Source organism: Mesocricetus auratus, unplaced genomic scaffold (genome assembly GCF_017639785.1).
Source record: "Mesocricetus auratus isolate SY011 unplaced genomic scaffold, BCM_Maur_2.0 Super-Scaffold_100676, whole genome shotgun sequence".
Classification (NCBI taxonomy): Eukaryota; Metazoa; Chordata; class Mammalia; order Rodentia; family Cricetidae; genus Mesocricetus; species Mesocricetus auratus.
In genome coordinates, this window is record NW_024429266.1 from 55,171,935 (window position 1) to 55,197,370 (window position 25,436).

General features: G+C 44.2%; 2 protein-coding genes across 7 annotated transcripts in view; both read left to right on the forward strand.

The window, feature by feature from the left end:
• Positions 1 to 256: 256 nt before the first annotated feature.
• On the forward strand, positions 257 to 15,182 carry Tmem183a (transmembrane protein 183A). Its single transcript, XM_005073378.4, has 8 exons — positions 257 to 462; positions 595 to 684; positions 1,607 to 1,774; positions 4,691 to 4,850; positions 5,746 to 5,926; positions 8,269 to 8,349; positions 12,721 to 12,876; positions 14,508 to 15,182. Exons 1-8 carry the CDS (start codon positions 354 to 356, stop codon positions 14,691 to 14,693), a joined length of 1,131 nt encoding a protein of 376 aa, XP_005073435.1. The 5' UTR covers positions 257 to 353; the 3' UTR covers positions 14,694 to 15,182.
• Positions 15,183 to 17,980: 2,798 nt separating this feature from the next.
• The window catches only part of Ppfia4 (PTPRF interacting protein alpha 4), a 46,549-nt gene continuing 39,093 nt past the window's right edge, over positions 17,981 to 25,436 (forward strand). For 5 of the 6 annotated variants that reach the window (XR_002383453.2, XR_002383455.2, XM_040739032.1 and 2 more), the window contains exon 1: positions 17,981 to 18,122. The gene's annotated coding sequence lies outside the window, so the exon portion shown is untranslated. The remainder of the gene's footprint in view (positions 18,123 to 25,436) is intronic. The other variant, XR_005874356.1, reaches the window with a different exon arrangement.

Below are 25,436 nucleotides of genomic sequence, written 5' to 3' on the forward strand. Positions count from 1 at the left end.
GTCTCTGGCAGGAATAATTCGGGAGACAGGATGTAAACTGTTGGTTCGAATTAACGCCGGTTGGGGGACTGAGTCTAACACACCAAACGCCCCAGAAAAGACTATAAGGAAGGAACCCGCCCTGTACGCAGGCAGCCACCTTTAGGGAACCAGCCTCAGCTATAATTGAGGGCACCGGCTGATGACGTGTTCATGGGCCTGGAGGCGATTGGCTCCCCAAGAGGGGCGTCAGCAACCTAGGGGACCCAGAGCCCTCGCTTATCATCGCGATAGCTGCGACCTCGGTGCGGGATGGCCGCGGAGCCGGGTGGAAGTGCTCCGAGGCTCCGGGAGCCGGCTCTCGGGGCCGAGACATGGCCCGCGGCCCCGGACAGCTAAGCGGGCCTCATTCGGACACTGTCGCCATGCCCAAGAGAGGAAAGCGGCTCAAGTTCCGGGCCCACGACGCCTGCTCGGGCCGAGGTGGGCGAGGGGCGGGGCCGGGCGGCGGAGGGGGCCTGGGCTGCAGGCTCTGGCAGGGAAGACTCCACCGGGAGCGGCTGGAGAGACTTTGCCTGGAGTGTGAGGAGGCCTTGGTGCTGTGCTCTGTTTCAGTGACCGTGGCCGATTATGCCAACTCGGATCCGGCGGTGGTGAGGTCTGGACGGGTCAAGAAAGCCGTGGCCAACGCTGTTCAGCAGGAAGGTAGGTTTTCGCGGATCTTTTAAGAGAGCATTGGGTGTTGTATTTTCCTGGGTTTTGCCCCGGTGTTTTTCCTGCAGGTCTTTGGGCATCTGGCCATGAGCGTGTTTGCTCGTTTCACTGTTTGCTTTCTCGTGTTGGGGGTGGGATGGGTGTGTGTAGCCTTGCTGACAGGTTCTGGAGCCGAGATATTTCGTTTCCTCTTTGAGTTAAGAAAAACAACTAGTGACCAGATGGGGTAGGCATTCCTTTAGTCTCAGCATTGGGGAGGCAGGTGAATCTTTTTAAGTTCAAGGCTAGCCCGGTTTACACAGCAGTCTAAATAGTGAGAAACTGTCTCAAAAGAACAACCCCCCCCAAACAACAGAATTCCACACGACTTGGTGTGCTCATTACCTTCCTCTGTCACTTCTTGATATCAGTCCCTCCGTCTTTGTAATTTATATATATTTTGCCATGCAATTGACATCTATTACTTTGGCATATTTTCTTTTTGACATGTTCAAGATTTTAGCAGTTGGATCTCTTAGATTTGTGTTTTATGTCACATGTCTCCAGTGTAAGGACAGGCTTAAATTGGATCCTGTCTCTTTTAAGCCCTTGCTCCTCAGAGTTGAGGTGCATGAGAATAGACTTTGCTTTTAATGTCTGCAGGGCTCACAGTGTGTGAATTGTGCACCCTCTCCCGAAGTTGGCACTTGGAAGGAGTCAGTTTCTGCAACTTTAGAGACAGTTTACCAATTGCTTTCTTTCTTTCTTTCTTTTTTTATTATTAATATACTACAATTTGGTTTCAGTTTTTGTTATAGATCCTCAGCCCTCAGCATTCTTCCACATTTCCTCTCTCCTCCATGGTTGCTGATACATTGGCCAAGTGTTTTTAGATGGACCAGGTGCATTTACTTCTTTCCTTGTTTGCTCCTAGTAAAATCTCTTTGTGGCTTGGAAGCCTCCCAGGTTCCTGCAGAGGAGGCTCTTTCTGGGGTGGGTGAGCCGTGTGACGTCATAGACAGCAGCGATGAGATGGATGCTCAGGAAGAGAGCACTCATGAGAGATCAGTCTCCAGAAAAAAGAAGAGCAGGAGACACAAAGGTATGGGCTTGCTCTCCAGAGCTTTCTCAGTTCTGTCTGGAGTGATTGATGCTGTCTTTTTTCAGTGTATGGGGAGCTCTAAGAGGTGGTATTGCTATTATACCTGTTATTGTCAGTGATATCTCTCTTCCAGGGTTCCCCAATTGACAGCAATGTTTATTGCACTTTACTCTTTCTTAATTTTGCTAGGTTATATATATATGTATACGTATATGTGTGTATGTATGTGTGTATACATTTGTATATTTCCTTTATATATGTGTGTACATATATATATCTGTTTGCATATATGGATATCTATGTGTTCACATTCTTCAGAAATTTTCCAATTTATGCTTTAAAAATTTTAAAGGCTTTTTTTAAGTTATGGAATATGAGTTTGTCTACAAGTATATGTGTGCATTACTTATATTTTAGAGCATATACTTGAGTAGTTTTGCTATTTCCTCAATTGTTCTGCTGTCTTTAAGTGGAGAACATTTCCATCATTCCAAAAAGAATTCCCAAACCATCAGCATCACTGCTCCCTGTCCCCCCACCCGATGTGATTTCATTCTCTGCAGATGTACCTGTTGTAGAAGTTCCATACAAATGAAATGATAACATGTTATTTTAGTCTGATTTCTTTCACATGGCTTAATGTGTTTAAGGTTCATCCATATGGAGTATGTACCAACAGTTTCTTTTTCGTTGTTTTTTTGTTTTCTTGAGACAGGGTTTCTCTATGTAGCTGGCTGTCCTGGAACTCACTCTGTAGACCAGGCTGGGCTCAAACCCAGAGATCTCTTTCTTCTGCCTCTTGAGTGCTGGGATTAAAGGCATGCATCACCACCACCTGGCCCAACAGTTCATTTTTATTGCCTTGTGTTTGGCTATTTTGCATTATAAAGCAACTTCAGGGATAAGTTTTGTGTGGGTAAATGCTTTCATTTCTAATAGGTAATAAGTAGTCATGCAGTTTTTGGATTGTGTGGTACTCTATAAGTTTTTGAGGAGTCACCAAAATGGGTGTATCATTTGATACTTCTAGCAACAGCATATGAACATTGTTATATTTCCACATCCTTGTCTATACTTATTATTTTACTTATGAAATTATAGTGGATATCAATTATCTTTTTTATGTATATGTATGTGTGTGTTTGTGAATTATTTGCATGCCTGCAGAGATCAGAAGAGGGAGTTAGATTCCCTTCTGAATTTGTAGGTAGTTATGAGTGGCCTGATGGGCACTGGGACCCAAACTGGAAGAGTATCCATCAAGTGTTCGTAACTGCTGAGCTATTTCTCCAGTCCCTTCATTAAAAAAAAAAAAGTGTGTGTGTGTGTGTGTGTGTGTGTGTGTGTGTGTGTGTGGTGTATTCATGCGTCTTTGCATGCGCGAACTTCTGTCTCCATGTATGTATATAATTGTGTCTGTATGGGAACCCATGGAGGCCAGAATGAGTGTTGGGTTCCTTGGAGCTGGAATTTCAGGCATTTGTCAGGCATTTATCATGCCTGGCTCCTGAAAGAGCAGTGTCCTGGTTGGGATGTTTTTGTTTGTTTTTGTCAGCTTGATACAAGGTAGAGATATTTGGCAAGAGAGAACCCCAGTTGAGAAAATGTCCCTACCAGGTTGCCCTGTGGGCAAACCTGTGGTGTGTGTTCTTGATTGATGATTAATATGGGAAGACCTGACCCACTGTGAGTGGTGCCTCCCTGTCCGATGGTCCTGGCTGATGAAATGACTATCTGAGTTCAGTCCCTGGGACCCACATCAGGAAGGAGAGAGACTCTCTGACCTCAACGCACATACTATGTCCTTATGCCCTCGCACATATACACATTCTATGGCATAAGCAATAATAATAACAATAATAAAAAAGGGCAGGGTGACCAAGCCATGAGGAGCAAGCCAGTGAATAGGACTTCTTCATGGCTCCTGTTTCACTTCCTGCCATAACTTACTTTAGTGACAAACTGACCTGAGAGTTGTAAGAAGAAATTAAACCCCTTCCTCTGTTGTTTTTGGTCATGGTGTTTACCACAGCAAAATAAACACCTTAAGATAAGCAGTAAGTGCTCTAAAGTTTGGAGCCATCTCTTCAGCCCCAGTGTCTGTTTTTTTTTTACATGGGCTTAGTAATAGTTCCTTTACTAGTGGTGATAGTGATGATGGTGGTATACACCGTTAATACCAGCACTTGGGAGGCAGAGGCAGGTGGATCTCTATGAGTTCAAGGCCAGTCAGTTCTAGGACAGCTAGGTCTACACAAAGAAACCCTGTCTCGAAAAACTAAAAAAGCAAAAACCAAAAAATAAATAATAGTTTCTTCATTTCTGTTAAAGAATTATTGGAGTTAATAGTTAAAATATACACAAAGGGACGTTGAAAACTTAAATGACATACAAATAGTTGTGTTTTAAAGGCCTTTGATAGATGGGAAGATGGCTTAATTGGTGAAGCACTTGGTGCACATACATGAAGGCATAAGTTCAGGTCCCCAGCACTCATGTAAAAAGACAAGACTGGCAGTGTGGGTGTGTGGCCCCAGCAGTGCTGAGGCAGAGGTAGGAAGGTTCCTGGGGCTTGCTGGCCAGCCTGCTTAGCTGGATCCTGGTTGGTGAGCTCCAGGTTCAATGAGAGACTTCATCTCAAAAAATGAGGTAGAAAAGTAATTGATGAACCTCTGGCTTTCAAACACACATACACGTGGTTACACATGAAAGTGTATACACACATGTATATACACACAACAAAGGCCTTTAGTACATTAATAGAAGATTTAATCAGCTGGAATTATCAGAAGCCATCAGCTTGAGGGGCTTCCTTGGACTCCTTTCTTAATGCATAAGATGAGAGAGTTGGGATGAATACCTTTAGGTATATGTGTAATAGTGGAACACAGAATATTGTTCTTTTTTCTGTTTCAGAGGACCTGGATGGGGCTGGAGGAGAAGAGTATCCTATGGATATTTGGCTGCTGCTGGCTTCCTATATCCGTCCTGAGGACATTGTGAATTTTTCCCTGATTTGTAAGAATGCTTGGACTGTCACTTGCACTGCTGCCTTTTGGACCAGGTTGTACCGAAGGTGCGACCACAGAGTGCCAGTGTTTTCTCTGTAGCTGATTTTGTGCTGTTTGTGAATTGGAGCTAGGCCCAAGATGATGTGCTCTTCTCATTTTCTTTACTCTATGCTTTGGCGTGACCCTAGCTTTGAACCTCTTGATACCTCTATAAATTTTATGTTACTGATTCATGCAGGTGATTGTTTTCTCTATGGTTGCCACCTTACCTTGGCTAGTGCCTTTTGTTTTTGTTTTTTTCAAGACAGAGTTTCTCTGTATTGTTTTGGAGGCTGTCCCGGAACTCACACTGTAGACCAGGCTCGCCTCGAACTCACAGAGACCTGCCTGCCTCTGCCTTCCGAGTGTTGGGATTAGAGGCATGCACCACCAATGCCTGGCTTTTTTTTTTTTTTTTTGTAAGCAGTATTACTTCAGACCTCAGAAAGAACTTAGATTTTCCCTCAGAGGTTTATCTTATTACAGTAAAAGTGCTAGATTTTAATATGGAGTACAGAGCTGTAGTGGACTTCTGAACTGTTGAACTGTCGTGGGACAGATGCTAAGTGCTGAGATGTCTGACAGGGAACCCAGCGGCTCTTCGCCAGGATGGGTCCTCTTTGAGCAACTAAAGTATATTATACTGTCAACAGTAGAGGCTTGTAATTCAGTAGAGCCTGAAATAGTCCAAATTTAACCCAGAAAAGGTAGAAAACTACAGAGTTACAAGGTGAAGAAGCAAAAGCCGTCAATAATGTAAGGAGATGGTGATGGTAACAGTTTCTGTGAGAACTGGGCAAGCTGGTATCCAGCAGTGGAGTAGTGGAACAAAGTTCACATGGAAACCAGGAGTCCTAGGGGACTGAATAAGAGCAGGAGAGACAGGTCACATATTGGTAGGAGTCATGTGTCATGTTTCAGGCACTACACGCTGGATGCTTCTCTGCCTTTGAGGCTTCGACCAGAGTCCATGGAGAAGCTGCGCTGTCTCCGGGCATGTGTGATCCGGTCTCTGTACCATATGTATGAACCATTTGCTGCTCGAATCTCCAAGAATCCAGCCATTCCAGAAAGCACTCCCAGCACACTAAAGAATTCCAAAGTAAGTGAAAATTGCTGTTGGGGTTTGGCTAATGAACTCTTGTATGGTGGGTCTGTTCCTGTGACTTGTTTATAGCTTCTTGATGGGGAGGGCTGTTGGTCCCAACCTATTAGGGTGCTAATATAAAGTTTTAGGGTTCAGAAGTTTTGTTTCTCTCAACACATTTCTGCTGTTCTGGGCTAGTTTATGCTATCTTTTCTTCAAGCTTTCTTGTGCTTTTAGTGTATTTCTTAGTCTCCAGCTTATTTTTATGCACTGTACATTTGACCAGTGTAGACAGAATGGTTTTGATAGTTTGGGTTAGGAAGAGCAGAAATTGAATGGTAGGTGTATAGTTTTCACAAAGTGCTTAGTCTTGAAACACATAGCATCAGGAACTCAGCTGATTGTCTGTTTTGTAATGTAACCTTGGCATCTGAGATTCCACTTCATTCTTGACTTCCTTTAAGGATTCTGGTATAGACATCTTCACTTGGTAAGCCCCGACCAGGCTTTTGCCAGGCTGTGGTAATTTGTCTCAGACTATAAGGTACTCCAGGTCATAGATCTTAGGATTCCAAAGTCTTCCTGTTTTAGTCTGCTTTTATCTTAGGAGTCTCTGCATAGTTTATACACTATATTCAGGTTTCTGGTATTCTGAATAATAAGTAGGTCTATTAGTCCTTGGCCCATTTTCTGCTCCCTGGTGAACACCTTTACCAAGCTAGATGAATGTAGTCATTATGGTTATTTAGGCAAGTTGATCTCTTAGCCCTTGTCTTACTCAACTGATACTGTGTAATTTTCTTATCTTTTGAATTTGTAGGTAATTATTACAACTCTGTTCTGCCCACTCTAGTCCATTCCATAGCACTTCCTGTTCTCTTGTACTTTGCCTTTTTGCTTGTATAGTTATATGCTTCTTCTCTCCTAGTTGAGCTCTAAGGCTATGTTAATTCCAGGAATTAAAAGGTACTGTTGATTTCAAGGTAACCAGATCGCCCTGCAGCACTTAGCAGTGGAGGTCATCAGGACCTTTGACCTAACCCTGTTTGATACAATGCTAGCTGATGGATTTAGGGAAGGAGTAGTGTGTTGCATGAGTAGAGTTTTACCCTGAAGCTGCTTCTGCTTGTAATGTGAGTGGACAGTGTCCCATCTCACATTTACAGTGTCTTCCTCCCTAGAAGCATTTAATACTATTCGATTAACTATAAGGAGAGTGGTAGTCATTGCAGAGTTAACCATGCCAGGTATGGAGCAGGGCAGCATTGATTGGGCAAACTCCTCATGCCTGACACATCTTAGCGGCTCCAGTGCACAATGCAAGGGCTACTGCTTACATTCTAAAATACCCATATCTTTACACTCTTATTACCATGTCTTTTTTTTTTTTAAAGTAGATTATGAAGCCAAAGTGGATTGAAAAATAAGCTCTTAACCCAGGTAGTGAGCACAGGCTACCTGGCACCCTCTTTTTGTATTGTTAGAGATACTCTGGAGAGGATACGGGTCCTGTAATGGCAGATGCTTGATGCATGGCCTCACCACTTACGTGCCTGTAATTGCATGGCACTCGGTTGCCAGCATGCCTAAAGGAAGTTGTCCCATATCCTGGACACCAGCTTTTCGTATTTGATCCCCTCTCTCTCTTTTCAGTAGCATAGCTTGTGTGGGACACTGGAGCCGTTGTGATGGCAGCAGAAGTGTTTTCCCCTAAAAGCCAAGCCCATTATTTTTGATGGAGCAGCAGGACGTACAGGGCATGTCTGAAGGCAGGACAGCTGGCACGGCGGACGACCCACCCCTTGCCCCCTGGGAGGTACTTCACTTCTTGTGCTTAACCCTAGCTATAGCCTGACTTCAGTGAGGGGCTTGCTTTAGACTGAATTCAGCTTAGCTCATTGGTTTCCATAACAGCTGTCTGTTCCTAGAAGGTCCTGAGTGGCTTGTTCCTGTTACAGGCTAGCCCTCCTTGCCTGCTTTGTGGCCTTGTTAACCATCTTGCCTGGTGGCTACTTGCTGCCTTTATATTTTAATGTAGAGCAGTGGCTGCTGAATCAGAGAAAATGCCCCACACTGTAGATACATATTTCTGTCTTTAAAGATGAGAACATAGGGGTTGATCTTAGTAAGCCTCTGAGGTTGACTTGTATTGGTCCCTCTTCTCCTTCCTGAATAGCATTGTGACTGTCTTCATGGTGCACCAGTGTCAAGTTGGGGTCTGTGTGTATCAAAGTAAATCCTCTGCATCGCAACTGTAGTTGGCTTTAGAGCTGTCAGAGATATTTTTGCTTATTAACTTTTTATTACTTAATAAATTTTAATATCATTCCCATAGTTTATTTTTGCTTTTTTTACAGTGCTTACTTTTCTGGTGCAGAAAGATTGTTGGGAACAGACAAGAACCAATGTGGGAGTTCAACTTCAAGTTCAAAAAACAGGCATGTATCCTTTTTGTCTCCGTATTTTTATAAATTTAATTTTTTTAAGATGATTTATTTGGAGAGCTGGATGGCTTGGAGGGTCAGGAAGTGTACTGCATTTATAGAGAACCCACGTTTTAGAGCATCTAGTACCCTCTTCTGGCCTTTTAGGGCACCACACTCATGTTCCAACCACTATCCACACCCTCCTTAAAATGAAGAGTTTTTTTATTTTGTATTAGTTTTTTTGTTATTGTTTTTGAGACACAGTCTATATATCTATGTATCCCTGACTATCCTGAACCTTGACCATGTAGACCAGACTGGCTTCAAACTAGCAGGGATTTACCTGCTTCTGTTGTCTCTCAAGTGTTCAGATTAAAGGTGTGAGCCATCATGTCTGGCTTGTCTATTGAGTGTCTTGTCTGTATGTGTCCATGTGCACTATGTGTATGCCTGGTACTTGTGTTGGCCAGAAGAAGGTGCCAGATTCCCTGGAATTGGAATTATGGACAATTGTTAGCCTCTATGTGAGTGCTGGGAACCAAACCTGAGTCCTTCAAGAATAGCAAGGGTTCTTAACTGCTGAGGTGTCTCTGCATCTTTCAGATATCTTATTTCATGAGTTTCATCATGTCTTAATCCTTTTGTGGGATCATAACAACGTACCAGAGATTGGGTTGTTTATAAAGAACAGATATTAATTTTCTCATAGTTCTGGAGGCCAGGAAATCCAAGATCAAAGTACTTGCATATTCTGTGATGAGGCTCTGGTCCTTTTGTTTTCAAAATAGTGTGCCTTATTGTACCCTGTGTATTCTCACATAGCTGCTGTGATGGGAGGCTAAAAGGGACTGAATTCATTTTAAAGCCTCTGCCCTTTTTTTTTTTTTTTTTTTTTTGAGATAGGGATTCTCTGTGTAGCCATGGCTGTCCTGGAACTCACTCTGTAGACCAGGCTGGCCTTGAACTCACAGAGATCCGTCTGCCTCTGCCTCCCAAGTGCTAGGATTAAAGGCGTGTGCTACCACCACCCAGCTTCCATTTCTTATATGACCGTAGATTAAATTTCAAAATAAATTTTGGAGGAAACTTTTTTTTGGGTTTTTGAGACAGGGCTTCTCTGTGTAACTTTGATTGTCCTGGAACTCGCTTTGTATATCAGGCTGTCCTCAAACTCACAGAGATCAGGCTGTCCTCAAACTCACAGAGATCCCCCGATCCCCCTGCTTGTCCTTCTGCGTGCTTGGATTAAAGTGTTTGCTATTAGTATTTTATATTGATGTAAAAAAAAAAAAAAGGAATAGCAACTTTGGTTTGTTACCCAAGATAAACCTTGAAAGATTCCCAGATCAGAGAACAGAGCTATAAGAGGTGTGTGTGTGTGTGTGTGTGTGTGTGTGTGTGTGTGTGTGTGTGTGTAGTTTTGGCTCAGTAAATAAAATACTTGTCACAAGCATGAGGATCTGAATTTGGCTGCTCAAACCCATGGAAAAACTGATGTGGTGGTGTGCTTCTGTTAGCCCAGTGTGGGCAGGTGGAAATGTGCAGAGTGCTGGAGCTCACACATCTACCCTCACACACCCCACTCCCACCCACATTTTGTGGGCAGCTAAGGAAAATTAAATATGCATAATACCTTGCTGTTCTATTGCTGTGAAGTGACACCATGACACTGACAGTTCTTATAAAAGAAAGCACTTAGTTGGGGTTTACAGGGGGTTTCAGAGGTTTAGTCCATTATCATTATAGTGGGAAGCATGATAGCATACAGGCAGATACAATGCTGGAGAAGTAGCTTGAGAGTTCTCTTTTTTCCTCCTGAGACAGGGCTTTTCTGTATAACAGCCTTAGCTGTCCTGGAACTCGTTCTGTAGTCCAGGCTGGCCTTGAACTCACAGAGATCTGCCAGCCTCTGCCTCCTGAATTCTGAGTTTAAAGGCGTGTGCAACCACCCAGTTAGTACTTTGAGAGTTCTACATCTGGATCTGAGCCTGGCTTGGGCTTTTGAAACCTCAAAGCTTACCCCCTTGGTTAGGGTTTTTATTGCTGTGAAGAGACACCATGACCATAGCAACTCACAATGAAAACATTTAATTGGGTTGGCTTGCTTACAGTTTCAGAGGTTCAGTTCATTATCATGACGGGGATAATGGTGGTGCTAGAATTGAGAGAAATATATCTGGCAGGCAACAGGAAGTCGACTGAATCACTGGACAGTATCCTGAGCACAGGAAACCTCAAAGCCCACCCCACAGTGGCACACTTCCTCCAGCAAGGCCATACCCATTCCAACAAAGCTATACATCCTAATAGTGCTACTTCCTGAGATTATGGGGACCAGTTACAGTCAAACTATCACACCTGGTGGTGACATACTTCCTCTAGCAAGGCCATATCTATTCCAATAAATCCACACTTACTATTCCCTCCCAAGTAGTGCTACTCCCTGATGACCAAACCTCCAGAGTACTGGAATTAAAGACATAAATAGTTATAATTTTAAAAACATATAAGAAAACCAAGAGCAAAATGAGAGGAAGGAAAGTAGGTAAATCATGGTAAACTATTCAGTGGTTGAGTATATATAAGAACTTTTTATGTGTATAATTATATATTTAAAAGTTAGGGAAGGGGGACATTTTAGAAATGTACTGAAATTATTTACATACCCTTTGGTCAAACATTTAAGGTATTTAGGCTAGTGAGATGGCTCAGCAGGTAAAAAGGCACTTGTCACCAAGCCTGATGACCTGAGTTCATTCCTAGAGCCCACATGGTGAAAGAAGAGAGCTGACTTCATGCGTTGTCCTCCAACCTCCATCCAGTCACTGTGCACATGTTCACCCACATATGTAGAGACAGACGCACATGAAATAAAATAACCATAATTTTAAATTTGAATAGTGATGATATCCATGGTTTTATATCTGAGGAAATTTGGGAATGCATTGCCAAAAATTTTGTTCAAATATGCTTATTCTGTCTACTGTTGCTTGACTCTGCCTATGATCTGGGTCACAGTGAAGATCTGCTTTTTCTCTCAAGCTTATCTCCTCTACTTAACTCACTGATGGGCTGTGTATAGTTACTTATCATCTCTCTCTCTTTTTGGTTTTTCAAGACAGGATTTCTCTACTAGGAGATGGTGGTGCACACCTTTAATCTTAGTGCTTGGGAGGCAGAGGCAGGCAGAAGATCTCTGTGAGTTTGAGGCCAGCCTGGTGTACAGAGTGTTTCAGGACAGCTAGGGTTACACAGATACACCCTGTCTTGAAAACAAACCAAAAATTATACATATAATTACATTGTTTCCCCCCCTTCCCACCCTATAAACTGACCCATGTAACCTTGACACTTGCTGTCTTTCAAATTCATGACCTCTGTTTCTTGATTTTTTTTTTTTTTCTCCCTGAGACAGGGTTTCTCTGTGTAGCCTTGGCTGTCCTGGAACTTGCTCTGTATACTAGCCTGGCCTTGAACTAACTCCTAGAGATCTACCTGCTCCTGCCTCCAAGTGAAGGCATGTGTCCCACTGCCCAGCTGCTCTCCCTTCTCTTGATGATAGCCAGTGCATAGCTTTCAACATTGAGCCATCTTGCTGGCCCCACAGTTTTTAACTAAAGTGGTTCTCATGAAGAAATGTGGCTCTCATGTCTTTGTAAGAAACTCACAGTCTGTGCTATCAATTAGATACCTTGTTTTTCCTGAGGGGAAGCCCTAGCAGTGGAGAAATGGGACAGGAGACCGGAATTACTGCAGGATACGGAATGCTGAGAGTTCTTTCGTCCTGATACTGGTGAATCCTGTTTCATGGTATCTGGAATTTGGAGTTCTATTCTGCATCTGTTCCTTTTCTGCAGCAGATACTCTGAAGTCTGACAAATCACATGGAATTTGCAGCCTTTCAAACATTGGGGAGTGGCTGTTAGAGCCATTTATTATCAGATGGTGGAAATATTATCAAATGCATATAGACCCATTGCTATATTTACTAATCTAAACATGCACTTTACCTTTTTTTTCCTATAAAAGATTTATTTATTATGTATACAGTGTTCTGCCTACATATATGCCTGTACTGCAGGCCAGAAGAGGGCACCAGGATGCATTGTAGATGGTTGTGAGCCACCATGTGGTGCCTGGGAATTGAAATTAAGACCTCTGGAAGAGCAAGCGGTGCTCTTAACCCCTGAGCCATTTCTCCAGCCCCTCTTTCCCCTTTCTTAACAGGTAAATTAATCTCTGCATTGAAACCAGTATGTATGCAGAAAGATGACAGAAAATTTTATCTCATGAACATTACCTGTTGGATTTTCCTTCATAACATCTTTAAGAACATACATATATTTCCTCTAAACCATTAGATTAATACTTAACCCTCCTTAGTCCCCTAGATTAAAGAGCAAGTGTATGGACCGGTTGCAACCACCCATTCAATATGAGGATGTTCATACCAACCCTGACCAGGATTGCTGCCTGCTGCAGGTTACCACCCTCAATTTCATCTTTATTCCTATTGTCATGGGGATGATATTTACCTTGGTAAGTGGGGGATTCAGCTCTTTTATAGATTCTCATTGTGTCTGTAGTTTGAAATTGATTTGTCGATTTAACTGTTGGGAAGGAATCACTGAAGAATAATAAAGCCAAAAATTAAAACCAGAATAATGCACATATGCACCCCTTCTCTCCCATCAAGTGACTGTACACACACCAAAAACAAAATAAAACCCACAAAAGAAAAAAAACAAAGCAAACACTTCCCAAATAAAAACAAAACAAAGTCTGAAATCAGACTTGCATATTAGAAAGACAGATATGGGGAGAGGCTAATTATTTATTTATTTTTTAAAAAAGATTTATTTATTATAAACACAACACCCTGCCTCCATGTACATCTACACATCAGAAGAGGGCACCAGATCTCATTACAGATGGTTGTGAGCCACCATGTGGTTGCTGGGAATTGAACTCATGACCTCTGGAAAGAGCAGTTAGTGCTCTTAACCTCTGAGCCATCGGGGAGAGGTTAATTATATCTGAGGATGTTTTCTTGTCTCTTAAGGGAAGGCTTTTACATCTTCCTACATGTGCAGGGATCATCAGTGGTTGAAAGATGGTGCTTTGAAGGGAGCATTGGTACACAACACAGTGAGCACTGTCAGGACCTTGGGCATTCATGTACTTCCATAATGGAATATTAAAATAGAGAGAACTAGCTCTGTTCTTATGTGATGCTCTGATTCTTCAGAACATGGCCAGTAGTTAGAGGAGTAAATAATATATATGCCTATAGGGTATATTATCCATGGTTCAAAAATACTTGTTTGGATAGACTGCCAGAAAGTTCATGTTATTTAGTATTTGTATTCTGTATGTCTTAGACTTAAGTTCAGCGATGTGTGCAGTTCTTCTCTATGATGAAAAGGCTTAATTTTTTAAATAATAGATTATGTGTCATGAAGATTTAAATAATGCACAAATTTATTAGGAAAGTATACGTGACTCAGACTGCCACTGTCCTATAACTACAATTAACCTTCTGGGGACTGTTTCTAAAGTGTGTCTGTTTATATGTTCAAGTATGCATCCTCTTGTAGCTAGTTTTCTAGTGTTGAAATTGTATCTTAATACTGTTTTTATCATAGGCACTTCTCCCTCCTTTCATGTTATGCCACATTAATGACCTCACAGTTATTCGTATTCTGTATATGCCATACTAATTCTGTATAGACCTACATATAAATACTTGAAGTATTTTTTTCTTTTTTGTTGTTGTTTTACAAAACAACGGGTTCAGGCTTAGGTTTCATGTATTAGATTTCATGCTTGACTTATTCATCAGTATCTTAACAGAATTCCATCTTTATCCTATATGTATAATACAAATGTCTTTTGTGGTAGAATGTGTACATGTATCCTAAGTTACTTATCTATCTGTAAGGCCCTTTAACATGTTAGATACACAAACCATTAATTACTCTTATAAAAATCATCCTGAACCTTTTTTGTCTTTACAAATGTGTTGGTACCATAACTTAAAAGATGAACCTTGAGACTGAACCAAGGTGTATTATGTGTAGACCAAATCAAGAAGAGCCCAACGAAACCAAGGTTAAATTAAATACTAAACATATTTCAATTTAAATGCTGAATGTGCCTTTCTCTCGTAGTTTACTATTAATGTGAGTACAGACATGCGGCATCATCGAGTGAGATTGGTGTTCCAAGATTCTCCTGTCCGTGGTGGTCAGAATCTGCGCAGTGAACAGGGTGTGCAAGTCGTCCTGGACCCAGTACACAGTGTTCGACTCTTTGATTGGTGGCATCCCCAGTATCCATTCTCCCTAAGAGCATAGTTACTGCTGCCCATCCCTTGGGACAGCTTCCAGTCTAGTCTGTTAGTAATCAGATTCTGTTTGGAGGGGCAGCTGGACTGTATATCTGATTAGTGATGCACATGCTGTTTGGGTTCCTGGGGCTCCGATTACAGGAGGTGGAAAGGTTGAATCAAGAGGAAAAACAAGTATGATTTATAAACGTTTTAATGTAAAGTTTGCATATTTCAAAGGAGAACCCTGGCCTCATTTTCTGTGTTAAACCCCAGCTGGTGCTGTTGAGTTTGTTTTATTCTTTTATCTCAACAAAGATGGATGATCTTGCACTAGGGAAAAAATTAGACTCTTACTTTTCAAGCAAGGAAGTTTTCCCTTATGGATCAGAGGAACCCAGAGGTTTAAAATGGTTGCTCCATTGTTGCTGCTCCTCAAATTCAAGTGAATATTTTTTTTCTTTTCCCTTTACCCTTCTCCAGAAATAAAGCAGGTGACAGGACTGTCAGAATCTTACAAGATTGACTTGTGCATCTTTTTAAAAAAATGCTTTCGGACATTTATTACATGAATATTGATTGTTTTGCTGATTTTGTATTTTGGGTTTTTGTTTTATTGCATGAGACTGATAGTGATGGTTATGATTATGTGCCCCTGGTACTATTCTAAGAACTTAATATATTGTGTCTCTAATCCTTGTGTCTTTCAAGGTAGTTGAAACCTTTCCCGTTTTATGGTTGAGAAACTGAATCAGTGACTTATCCAAGGCCAGAGCTGCTGGTCCATGCAGAGGATTCTGACCCGTGTCTTTTTTTGCACAACTTCAAAGGCCAGTCATTTTTCTTGTGGTACACAGTAGTAAAAAGGAGTAGGCAGAATGTGATAAATAAAGAAGAGAATGAGTTAGTTTGAATCTTTCACATAGACATGCATTAACTGAAAGGTAAAACAATTGAAGAAGAATTGTGTTTGTATTAAATTGTTAGAAAGCCTTTATTGTGCTAAAGGTCATTTTCAAAAAATGCACTGCATGTTGAAACCAGCCCTAAACTAGAATCAATTAGTGGCTTTTCTCTGCCCTGTCCTGTACTTTACAGCCTTTGCTTTTCTTTTTTAAAATCATCCTGTGTGGTTTAAGGAGCCTGGTCTTCTTTCTGTCCATACAGAAGTATTGACACCCTCCTTTGGTCAAAGTTCTGTCACTGGCATGCTCTGAGAAAAGGATCATGGGTGGTTTTTTTGTTTATTCTTTTGCTAAGAAGAAAACCTTGTTTCCTTTTCCTCCTGAGTGTGGCAGGAGGTAGGTAGTAAGACAGTAAATATTCTTATATTCAAGATCTTGAGTTCAACCCCCTAGTCTTCAGTCCAGCTTCCCTGCCTCAAAAAGGAGTCATCTTGAGACTCTTACTTTAGCCACTCGAAGTGTAAGGATTACAGGTGTGAGTCACCAGACAGGACAGAGACAATGTTCCTGAAACATAAAAATACTATGGGATAGGCACTATTGTGAGCTAAACTGCTAAGATAGTGTGTTGGTTTTTATCACTCTCCCTACCCCACACTATTTAAAGAACATTCTTAAGAAGCATCTGTTTAATATTACTGCCGACAGCTAGCCTTACCCCACCCCAAGGGGAATATTAATGTTGGTTGAACAGAAAGTGAGCCTGGGTCAGTAAAACAAACAAACAAACAAACAAAACCTGGACAACCAGAATTTGGGTATTTAATTACCAGAAGCAAACAGAAACCCAAGGTGAGCCCTTTACAGATCTCTGCAATCAAAAGTTTGTTTCTTTGAAGCAGAAGGAAAGAAGCACAGTCTGGAGTCCCCGAACAAAGGATGCCCTGGAGCAGGGATGTTGTCCTGGTGGGTGTGTCTCCCCTTTCAGGGTTACTTAAGGGGGGAAATAAATGTGGCTTACAATTGTTTTCTGAGTGCTTGTGCCAAACTCCATGGTGTGGTGATAGGTAACTGTATTCTGCCGTTGACGTTACTGTCTCTGCTGTGTTCTTAACACGTTGCCAACACTTGGTAAAGTGGTTCTTCATGGTTGCCATGGCTTCAGTCTTCCTCAGCTTTGGCTGAATTGCCTTTTCTGGCATTATTCATGTTTTGTTAATGGAAGGATCTGAGGAGTCTCTAGGATTGCCTTTTGGTAAGCACTAGACCACCTGGAGAACAATCGGAACTTTGAAGACTAGGTCTAAAAACTAATTTTCACTTCTTCAAATATATAGGTGTATACTATATACATATATGTAACTATATATGTATGTTTTTGCTCAGAGGGTAAAAAAAATACAAATTTAGCTTCTGCAATCCCTTCTGCAATCCCTATTGGAATTACATTTCCTTGCCTTTCTCTAAAAATGCAAAGAATATGTCGACTATATTGGGAGAAAATGATTGAAGGCTTGGTTAACTGATCTCAGTTACAACTTATGCAGGATGTTGCTGTTACAGAATGTGCATAGATCTGTAAGTGCATAATGCATGTATAGAATGGTTCTTCGATGCTGGGTGGTAGTGGCTCACACCTTTAATCCCAGCACAAGGGAGGCAGAGGCACAGACAGATCTCTGGATTCAAGCCAGCCTGGTCTACAGAGTGAGTTCCAGAACAGCCAAGGCTACACAGAAACTGTCTTGGAAAAAAAAAAAAACCAAACCCCCAAAAAAACCCACAGCTAGCTCTTCACACTTACAACAGTGCTTATGGGGGTATTTGTAAAGGATTTGAGTAGGCACTGTAATGAAACTTCACAAACCAGATGGTAAAGATACATTAATAGCCACGGGGGCAGGGAAAGGGAGCAATTCAGGAAAATAGGTTTAGCTAAAATTTGTCAGAATTTTGGCATATGAGCATGTTTTTTCATAGGATGTATGTATCATAGACAAACACTTCATTTTATAGTAACAGTGTTAGGACAGTCACATGCCTGAAGGCAAATCATAATTTACTGAAGCACATACTGTGAGAGTAGCTGGGTTTCCAGTTTCTCTATTTAAAAACGTGTGAAAGGTGACCAACTACTGGCCATTTAGGGAACAGGTTAGACTTGGTAGTGAGGTCCAGGGGGAGAAGCGTGTAGGATGTGCTGTGCATTCTCAGTTCCGAGGCCTAAACACCTACCAGATTAAATACTGGCCCTGCCCTCTCAGGCCCAACCAAGATGGCGCACAGTATCAAAGCAGCGCCCTTGTCACGTGTGAACCCGGTCTAGGGAGCGCCAGGGTGTTGGGGGCGTGGCCTAGGGGAGAGGCGGCCAGGCCCCGCCCCTGGGGGGTGGGGCCGGGGCATCCGCGGAGGAAGGGGGGCGGGTCCTAGAGGCCGGGTACTGGGCGGCGGAGGCTGCAGCTACCTTTGCGCGCTTGCCTCTAGGACGCCTCGCGCTGCCGAGGTCGGGGGCGGCGCCCTGCTGCCGCTGGGCCTTCGGCGATTCCACGCAGGTGAGCGCCCACAGCCCACTCCACTGGAAAGGATTCCCCTTTCCTCAGCTCCAGCTCCCCAGGACAGTTTGAGGAGGAGTCTCTGTTAGTGCGCCTTGGGAAACAGCCTCTGATGGTCTGGATGTGTCTCTGCGGGGCGCGGGTTTCGTCGCCCCTCGCCTTTGCTGTGCCCTGTGCCCTTGGGGATGAGAATGGGGGTCGATGCCCGTTTTGCAGGGAGGGCGTAGAGTTCGCCATCAGCTCCATCGCCTTCCTGGGAGGGGGCAGCCAGGTTGGACTGCGCCCCCACATCCTCTCCAGGAGTCAGAGCAAAAGCGCCTTTGGGCTTGGGGGCCAACTCTGCTCCTTTGGGCGAGCGCTTGTGAGAGGCTGAGGTCTTCGTTCTTCCCGGGGGTCTTCATCCCTCTCGCGTGCCTCTTTACGCCCTTGGTTACTATCGTCAGCTCTGCATTCCTGGAACTGTCAGGGTGTCAGGCCGTACCAAAGATGCCCCCCATCTCCGCAGTGCTGGGGCGGTGGGGTGGAAGGAATGGCTAGTCGAGGCCTGGGTGGGGGTGGGGATGAGGGTGGGCGCAACAGGAAAAGACGTTCGTAATAGAGATTCCTGAACTGGTGTGCCGGGTGGGGGGAGGGTGAGGGGCTTGCTAGTGAACACAGTAGGGGGATTACCCAGCACGGATGTTGAGGGTTTTATGGTGGGTAGGAAGGGAGGTCGGGCTGGAGGACTTGGAAATGTGTTGTAGGTGGTTTCTTTGAGGAGGAGGAGGGATCTAGGACTAAGTGCCACTAGGTGCTGATGTCACCTTTGAAGAGAAATGTGTTCGAGAGGAGGAGAGTTGAGGCAGTTCTTCAGTACTTGTTCATGGAGAGCAAGTGGTTAAGGGGGCTGTGCTTAGCCTGCCGATTCACTCCTGGTGTGAGCTTGAGGAGGCTCCTCCAGAAGCCAGGTTTCAGGGACTCCCTGCAGTCCTTTCCAGAGTTGTTGGGATTGGCACTTGGTACTTTGTTCAATATTGAGTAAACATTTATTGGACACCTACTATGTATCAGGCACCGTGCTAGCTACTTGATCATCTAAAAGCAGTTTAGGGCTACGGAGCAGATGAATGGTTCCTGAAATATTAGGCACTATTCTTCTATATACAATTCAGTTACATTGCTAGTGGACTGGCAAAACAAACAAACAAACAAACAAACAAACAACTGGATTTCAACCCACAGGATCCCCATCACTGACCATATAGTCTTTGGTAAAAATGACAGCTTCAGTGATTTTCATTGGCTGTTTTCTTAGCGTTTGTGCTAAGGTCTGAGGAGGCGCCCTGAGATAAATGATGTCTCAAAGTAATGAGATGAGGGATAGTACATTGGTTGTTATGGCTGTGGGGGCCCTAGATGCTGTGCAGTAGGACACCATCTCCGGAAAATGAGTGGTAGAGGAGACTGCCATGAGGGGAGTTCTCATCTGGAGGTGTTTGGGTCTGTGCTGCTGAGCATGTCATGGTGTCAGTATAGAGCTCTGCCCCAGCAGCTGGCTTGTAGAGGAAGGATTGGAGGGGCAGAGTAGAGGTGGCAGGCAGGCAGGCTTGCTCTTGGGTTCCCTCTGAGTTGATGGCTGAAATCAATGAGGTTTGCCGTGGTACCTTTCTGAGCCTCTGAGGATAGTAAGGCTAGAGCTAGGGAGAAGATGGGCTGGGACGGTGATGAGGCAAGGGCGAAGGCTCCTCAGGGCCAGGGAGCTGGGTGCCAAAAGGGCTTTAAGATACAGGGAAGTTAGCTGAGACCTCGTTATGCCAGAAATGCTCTCCCTTGGACCTCAAAGAGTTGTATTGCATTAGGTTGGTAGAGGATTTGCTGTATGAACAAGGTGTGCTGTGGTGACTGAGCAGCATAGAGAGGTTGTGTGAGTGTACACATGCATGGTGTGCATGCGTGTGCTTGTGCAAATGTGTATGCTGGAAATGAGGAGTCAGAAAGACTGAAAGAGCAAAGTCTGCCAGAGTCTGGGTCCCACATAAGGAACTGAAGAAATGGAGGAGAGGGAGTGGGGTCAGAGGGAGAGACAAGTGCGTATTGCAACCACATAAGTCACCATCTGTCCCCCTCCACCACTCCTGGCCTGCTAGCTCACTGACCTATAATTAGCTCTGGAGGGCATACGGTGCTGGCTCACAGAAGTGTGGCACTTTGGGTGGCCAGCAGAGTAAAGAGCAGTGGAGGGGCTGTGGGCCTGTGCTGAGGACCGTGTACCCAGGCCCATGACCCATCTGAGCAGGGCTCTGTATTGCTGATGTGGGAAGGGGCTGTAGGGAACTGAGAATGTCAATGAGCTGGAGCTGCTGGGGGAAGCGGTGCTGGGACAAGGCTCTAGGGGAGGGTCATATGAGACTTGGGGCCGGCAGACCCTAAGGACTCTCCTGTCCACTCCCGGCTGCCGCCCCACCACACAAACATGACTGCTGCCTGGTTTACTCCTCAGATTGCTGGTGGACTGAGGTGCTGCAGCATGGGGGCTTCCTTCAAGTGTTTTCTGCCCTCCCAGGAGAAGTCATTTCTAGCACAGGGCAGTGGAGTGCCTTTCGGTTGGGGACCGAGAGGCCTTAACTTCGGGTCACTTGCCCTGAGACCTTATGTTGCTCGTACTCCAGGTGGTGTTTTTAGCACCGACCCCAGTCCAGACCAGAGGCTGCTCAAATGCTGCTCTGTACAGGTATTCTCCCAAGAAGCCCGTGATACATCTTACGAGTTTCCTGTGTCTGTAACAGTACTCTTTGAGTGAGTATTGAATTGAATGGAAGTCATCGGTCTTCTGGTCCCCTGGGTTCCAGGAAGCAGCATCTCCTGGCAATTAAGATGTTTAACTTGCAGCAGAGAAGTGCTGGGATGCAGTACCATATTGTTGCATTCCGATGGGCGAACTGGCAGTAGATGACATGGAGATCCTTAAATCTGCCACAAAGCAGAGTATTTGGGCTTAGATTTATGACCTTGAATGATAAAAAAATGTGTAGACATAGTGCATCTTATATATACATATTTTATTAATTATAGAACTATGTAACATGTTATTGTATGGCTGTTTTAAGAAGCACTCAAATACTTTTTAAAATAATGTGGATGGGTGTTTTGTTTATAAGTATGACCACGTACCAGATGTGTGCCTGGTGCCCATGGAAGCAGAAGAAGGCATTGGATCCCCTAGAACTGGAGTTATAGATAGTTGCTAACCCCATGTGGATACTGGGACTCTGAAAGAGCAATCAATGTTCTTAACCACTGAGCCGTCTCTTCATCCTCCTGAAATGTATGCATACGTTTTCTCTCTCTTTCCTTCTTTCCCTCCTTCCTTCCTTCTTTCCTACATGAGCTCTAATTGGTCTTAATAATAAAAACCTGGGGCAAATGCTGAACGATCAGAGAGAGACAAGAGCAAACCACAGCCAACTCTTACCTTGCTAACTCTTCAGTCAAAAGAGGATGAGTTCCTGTCTCCTCCTGCTTTATATTCCTCACTCCGCACAGCCATATCACTTCCTGTTTGTACCTCCAGACCTCCAGACCTCCATATCACTTCCTGTTTGTACCTCCAGACCTCCAGACCTCTATGGTTAACTACAATTTATTTATTTGTGACAAGGTCTCTCTACATAGCCTTGACTGTCTTGGATCTCAATATGTAGACCAGGCTGGACTCAAACTCACAGAGGTCGACCTGCCTCTGTCTCCTGAGTGCTGGAATTAAAGGTGTGTGCCATTTTTCATGGCTACACTTATGTACCAAGCATTCTCATGACTACATGCTCACCTATTTGGCTACATATGATCCCCTCATTCTCTGTTTCATAGACACTCATACACATGATGTTTTTGACCACACTCGAGCACATGCACGCATAAACACTCACACGTGCACACACCCCTCTTACAGGGCTTGCATTTCGCAGTAGTTCTATGCCCTGATGCTTCACCCTGACACCTGTCAGCACTCTGACCAGGACTGTTGGCTGCAATGTGATAGCTCCTTCATGTTAAGACTAATGCAGTGACTTCCGAGCACTTATTTTTCCCATGCCAGAGAACATTTGTCCCACATAGATCCCTGGCTTTGAAAGATTTTTATTTTCCAAATATATCACACACATTGCTTTGTTTCTTCTTTTGAAAACTATTTGAGAACACTTGTTTCAGTGGATGGCTCTTATTAGGATGGGATGCTTGGAATGGTTTTTGTACTCAGTGATGGAGAAGCCAAGGGCTGTGTTCAGTGCTGCAGCCTTACCTCTTGGCTTGGATAATATACAGTCTCCATGAGATGGCTGGAATGTGAAAAATGGTTGACAGACCCCAGAGTTAGCTTTGTGACTGTCCCAGGTTTATTGTTGTGGCTCTATGGTTGGAACTTCACTTTAACAAATCAGGAGGATAGTATTTAGTATCTTATCTTAATAGACAGTAATGAAACTAGGAATTGTCAAACCATGTGTTAGACTAACATCCCTTTAATACAAGTGCAACTGCAGTCAAGTGTCCTGTAAAATGATAGATTTGTAATCGATGAGACTGAGGTAAGAAAAGGGGGTTTGTGGACCGATGAGATGACCTAGTGGTTAAAGGCACCTCCCACGAAGACTGATGGCCTGAGACTGAGCCCCAGACACCACAGTGGAAGGAGAAAACAGACTCTTGAGAGTTGCCCTCTGACTCCCACGTGCATGCTATGGCATCCATTCACCTGGCCTCATATATGGACACAACAGCAAATAGAATTTAAAAAGATAAATAAAAGAGAGCTCAGAACCCTTTGAGTTGGTCACACTGCTTCCACCATGCCTGCCCTTGAAAGTACCTTGTCAAAAAGTCAGTTTACAGCCTTTGAAGTTGGAAAGAGTCATGATCACTGGAATTGACTGTCATAGAGGAGGAACTAAACCATCAGGTGTGCCCAGGGTAGACCTGGTTTCTACCAGTGTCCTGGTGTGGTTGTTTGCAGTACCTTCCTTCATTGTCAAGAGGGACTTAGATTGGATGCTACATTGTGTGCTCACAGGCGAAATGAATTATCTTGGGAAGAAATGACCCATAGCTGGCTTCTTAGGGAGTAACTAGAAAATTGGACTTCAGAGGCTCTGGCCGAGGAGAGCTCGTTGGGTTAGCAGGTGCCTCCTCGTGTGCCCACCTGAATGTGCCAGGCATTAGGGAGGGCTGAGTGCCGAGGCTAGCAGCTGGTACCAATTTGTACTTTGATCACATGACCCCCTTTCAGAACCCTTCTTGGTCACTGTCTCCTGTGAACTCTTGACAACTTGTGAGATCCCTGAAGTGTTGTGTATTATGTCAGATTCTAAGTTCTAAACATTTGTAAATCTTTGTCAGTTTTAGAAACTGGAATGCAGAGGTCTTATAGGAGGTGCAGAGAACTGGACACCTCTGAAGAGTTTATGTCAGACTGCTAGCAACTGTAGCAGATCTAGTCCAAGTAGATCTAGTCCAAAACTTTATTCTCTGGGAATGGCTTCCTGATGTCAGATGAATTTTGATTTTCTGACAGTATTTTGGGTGGGATCATCCTTGAGGGTTCCAGGAGCCGTTGGTGCTAAGAGTTAACACAGTTTGTATGGCCAGAAATTGGTGTCTGCACTTCCTGGATGGTGACTGGAAATTCTGTGCCAGCTGTCTGAAGTGGGGGCTGCTAGCTATCACTCAAATCTCACAGAGGGATACTGAGGCTCAGAGAGCAGTATCTTCCCAGGGTTACACGAACAGCCTGCTCCAGAGTCTGCCTTTCAAGAGAGCAGAGGCCCCAGGGTGCTGGTGAGAGAAGAGGGAGTTAAGTGACCATAATTCTGGCCCAGAATTTCCTCCTTGGAGTTCCTGGGAGTCCATGAGGGATGAACTTCTAGAAAGCATTGCAACCATCCCACAAGCATGCTCAGTTTCTTTCCCATGAAGACTTGCTGTTAGTCTCCAAAGCGGCCTAGGGTTCTTATGTAGGGTCTACCTGTCTAGATGATGTAAGGAAAGGCCAGTGCCACAAAGAGGTATAAATATAGGTCTCTAAAGGGCACCGCTCACCATTGGGAGGGGATCAGACAAGGCTCTATGGATGAAGTGCGGGATGAGCTTGGGTGTCCAAGTTCTTTAGGAGAGGCAGGCCAGGCAAGGTCTTGGGGGTGATGAGCTGGACAGAGGAGGAGGAGACGCTGTGGCTGAGAAGAAAGGAGGGGTGAGCAGGATGAAGACATGAGCAGAGAGATGGTTGTTGGTGCCACTGAGGTTAAGGGACTCAGAAAAAAGAGTATAGTGTGCAGGTGAGTTGGTGGTGGGCGACACAAGGGGAAGCTTAGAACTCTGAATGGAGCCAGCGGAGGCAGGAGGAAGTGATTTGGGTGTGTGGATGGGGCTCTGGAGACAGGTCATGCTAGTAGGGAAATGATCAGGCCTTCCCCAGACTTGAAGAGAATGTCAGAGGAACGTCCCAAGCTAGTTCTCCCCCCTGATGGGTGTGACAGGGCATTCTTAGGGGCAACAAGTAGCTACACCACTTATCCTGGTTTTTCCTTTTATCTGTGACCCCAAGTCCCAGTTATCACATCTGAGACATGGGAAGAGGGATTGTGTCTTCCTTGTAAGGAATTGTAAGGATGAAAGTAACACCATTCTAGCATGTGATAAATGCTTACGCATCATTGTGGCAACCATCATTGGCATTTTTCTGGGTCACCACTTCCATGTCCTTAGACTCCCATCCTCCCTTAGTCTAGGGCATATAAGACCCCCTCCACCTTGTCCTGTTGCCTTTAAAGAGGCTCCTGCTCCCCTGATGCTCCTTTTTCCAGGTTGTGGTCTACTCAGGCATGAGCATAGTTCTGAGCAGCTTGGCTGTATTCTTTGCTATGCTAGGCAAGTGGTGTGGCCTGCCATCTGGTAGGGCAGTAGGGAGCCAGGCCTGTGTGAATATATAGCTAGCCAGAGCATCAGACTGGAGTGGCCATCCCTCCTAGGGGAAAGTGGGGGTGGCTTTGGGGAAGCCAAAGATGCCTCAGAGACTGTCTTTTATGTTTATGAAGCTAGAGGCCTACTTTCCAGGCACCCCTCCCTCCTTAACACACACTCACACCCACTCACTCTTGAGCCTTCTTCTGCTGTTCACAGCCTGCCCCACACCCTTCCTGGCAAAGCCCCTTGAAAATGCTGGCTTTGGGGACTGGCACTTTCTCTTCTGAATCAAGACCTGTGAGTTTGGGAGTTGCAGCTTCTGCTAAGCTGAGATGATAATTGCACTATTTAAAGCTGTCCCTGGAACCAGAGAAGCCA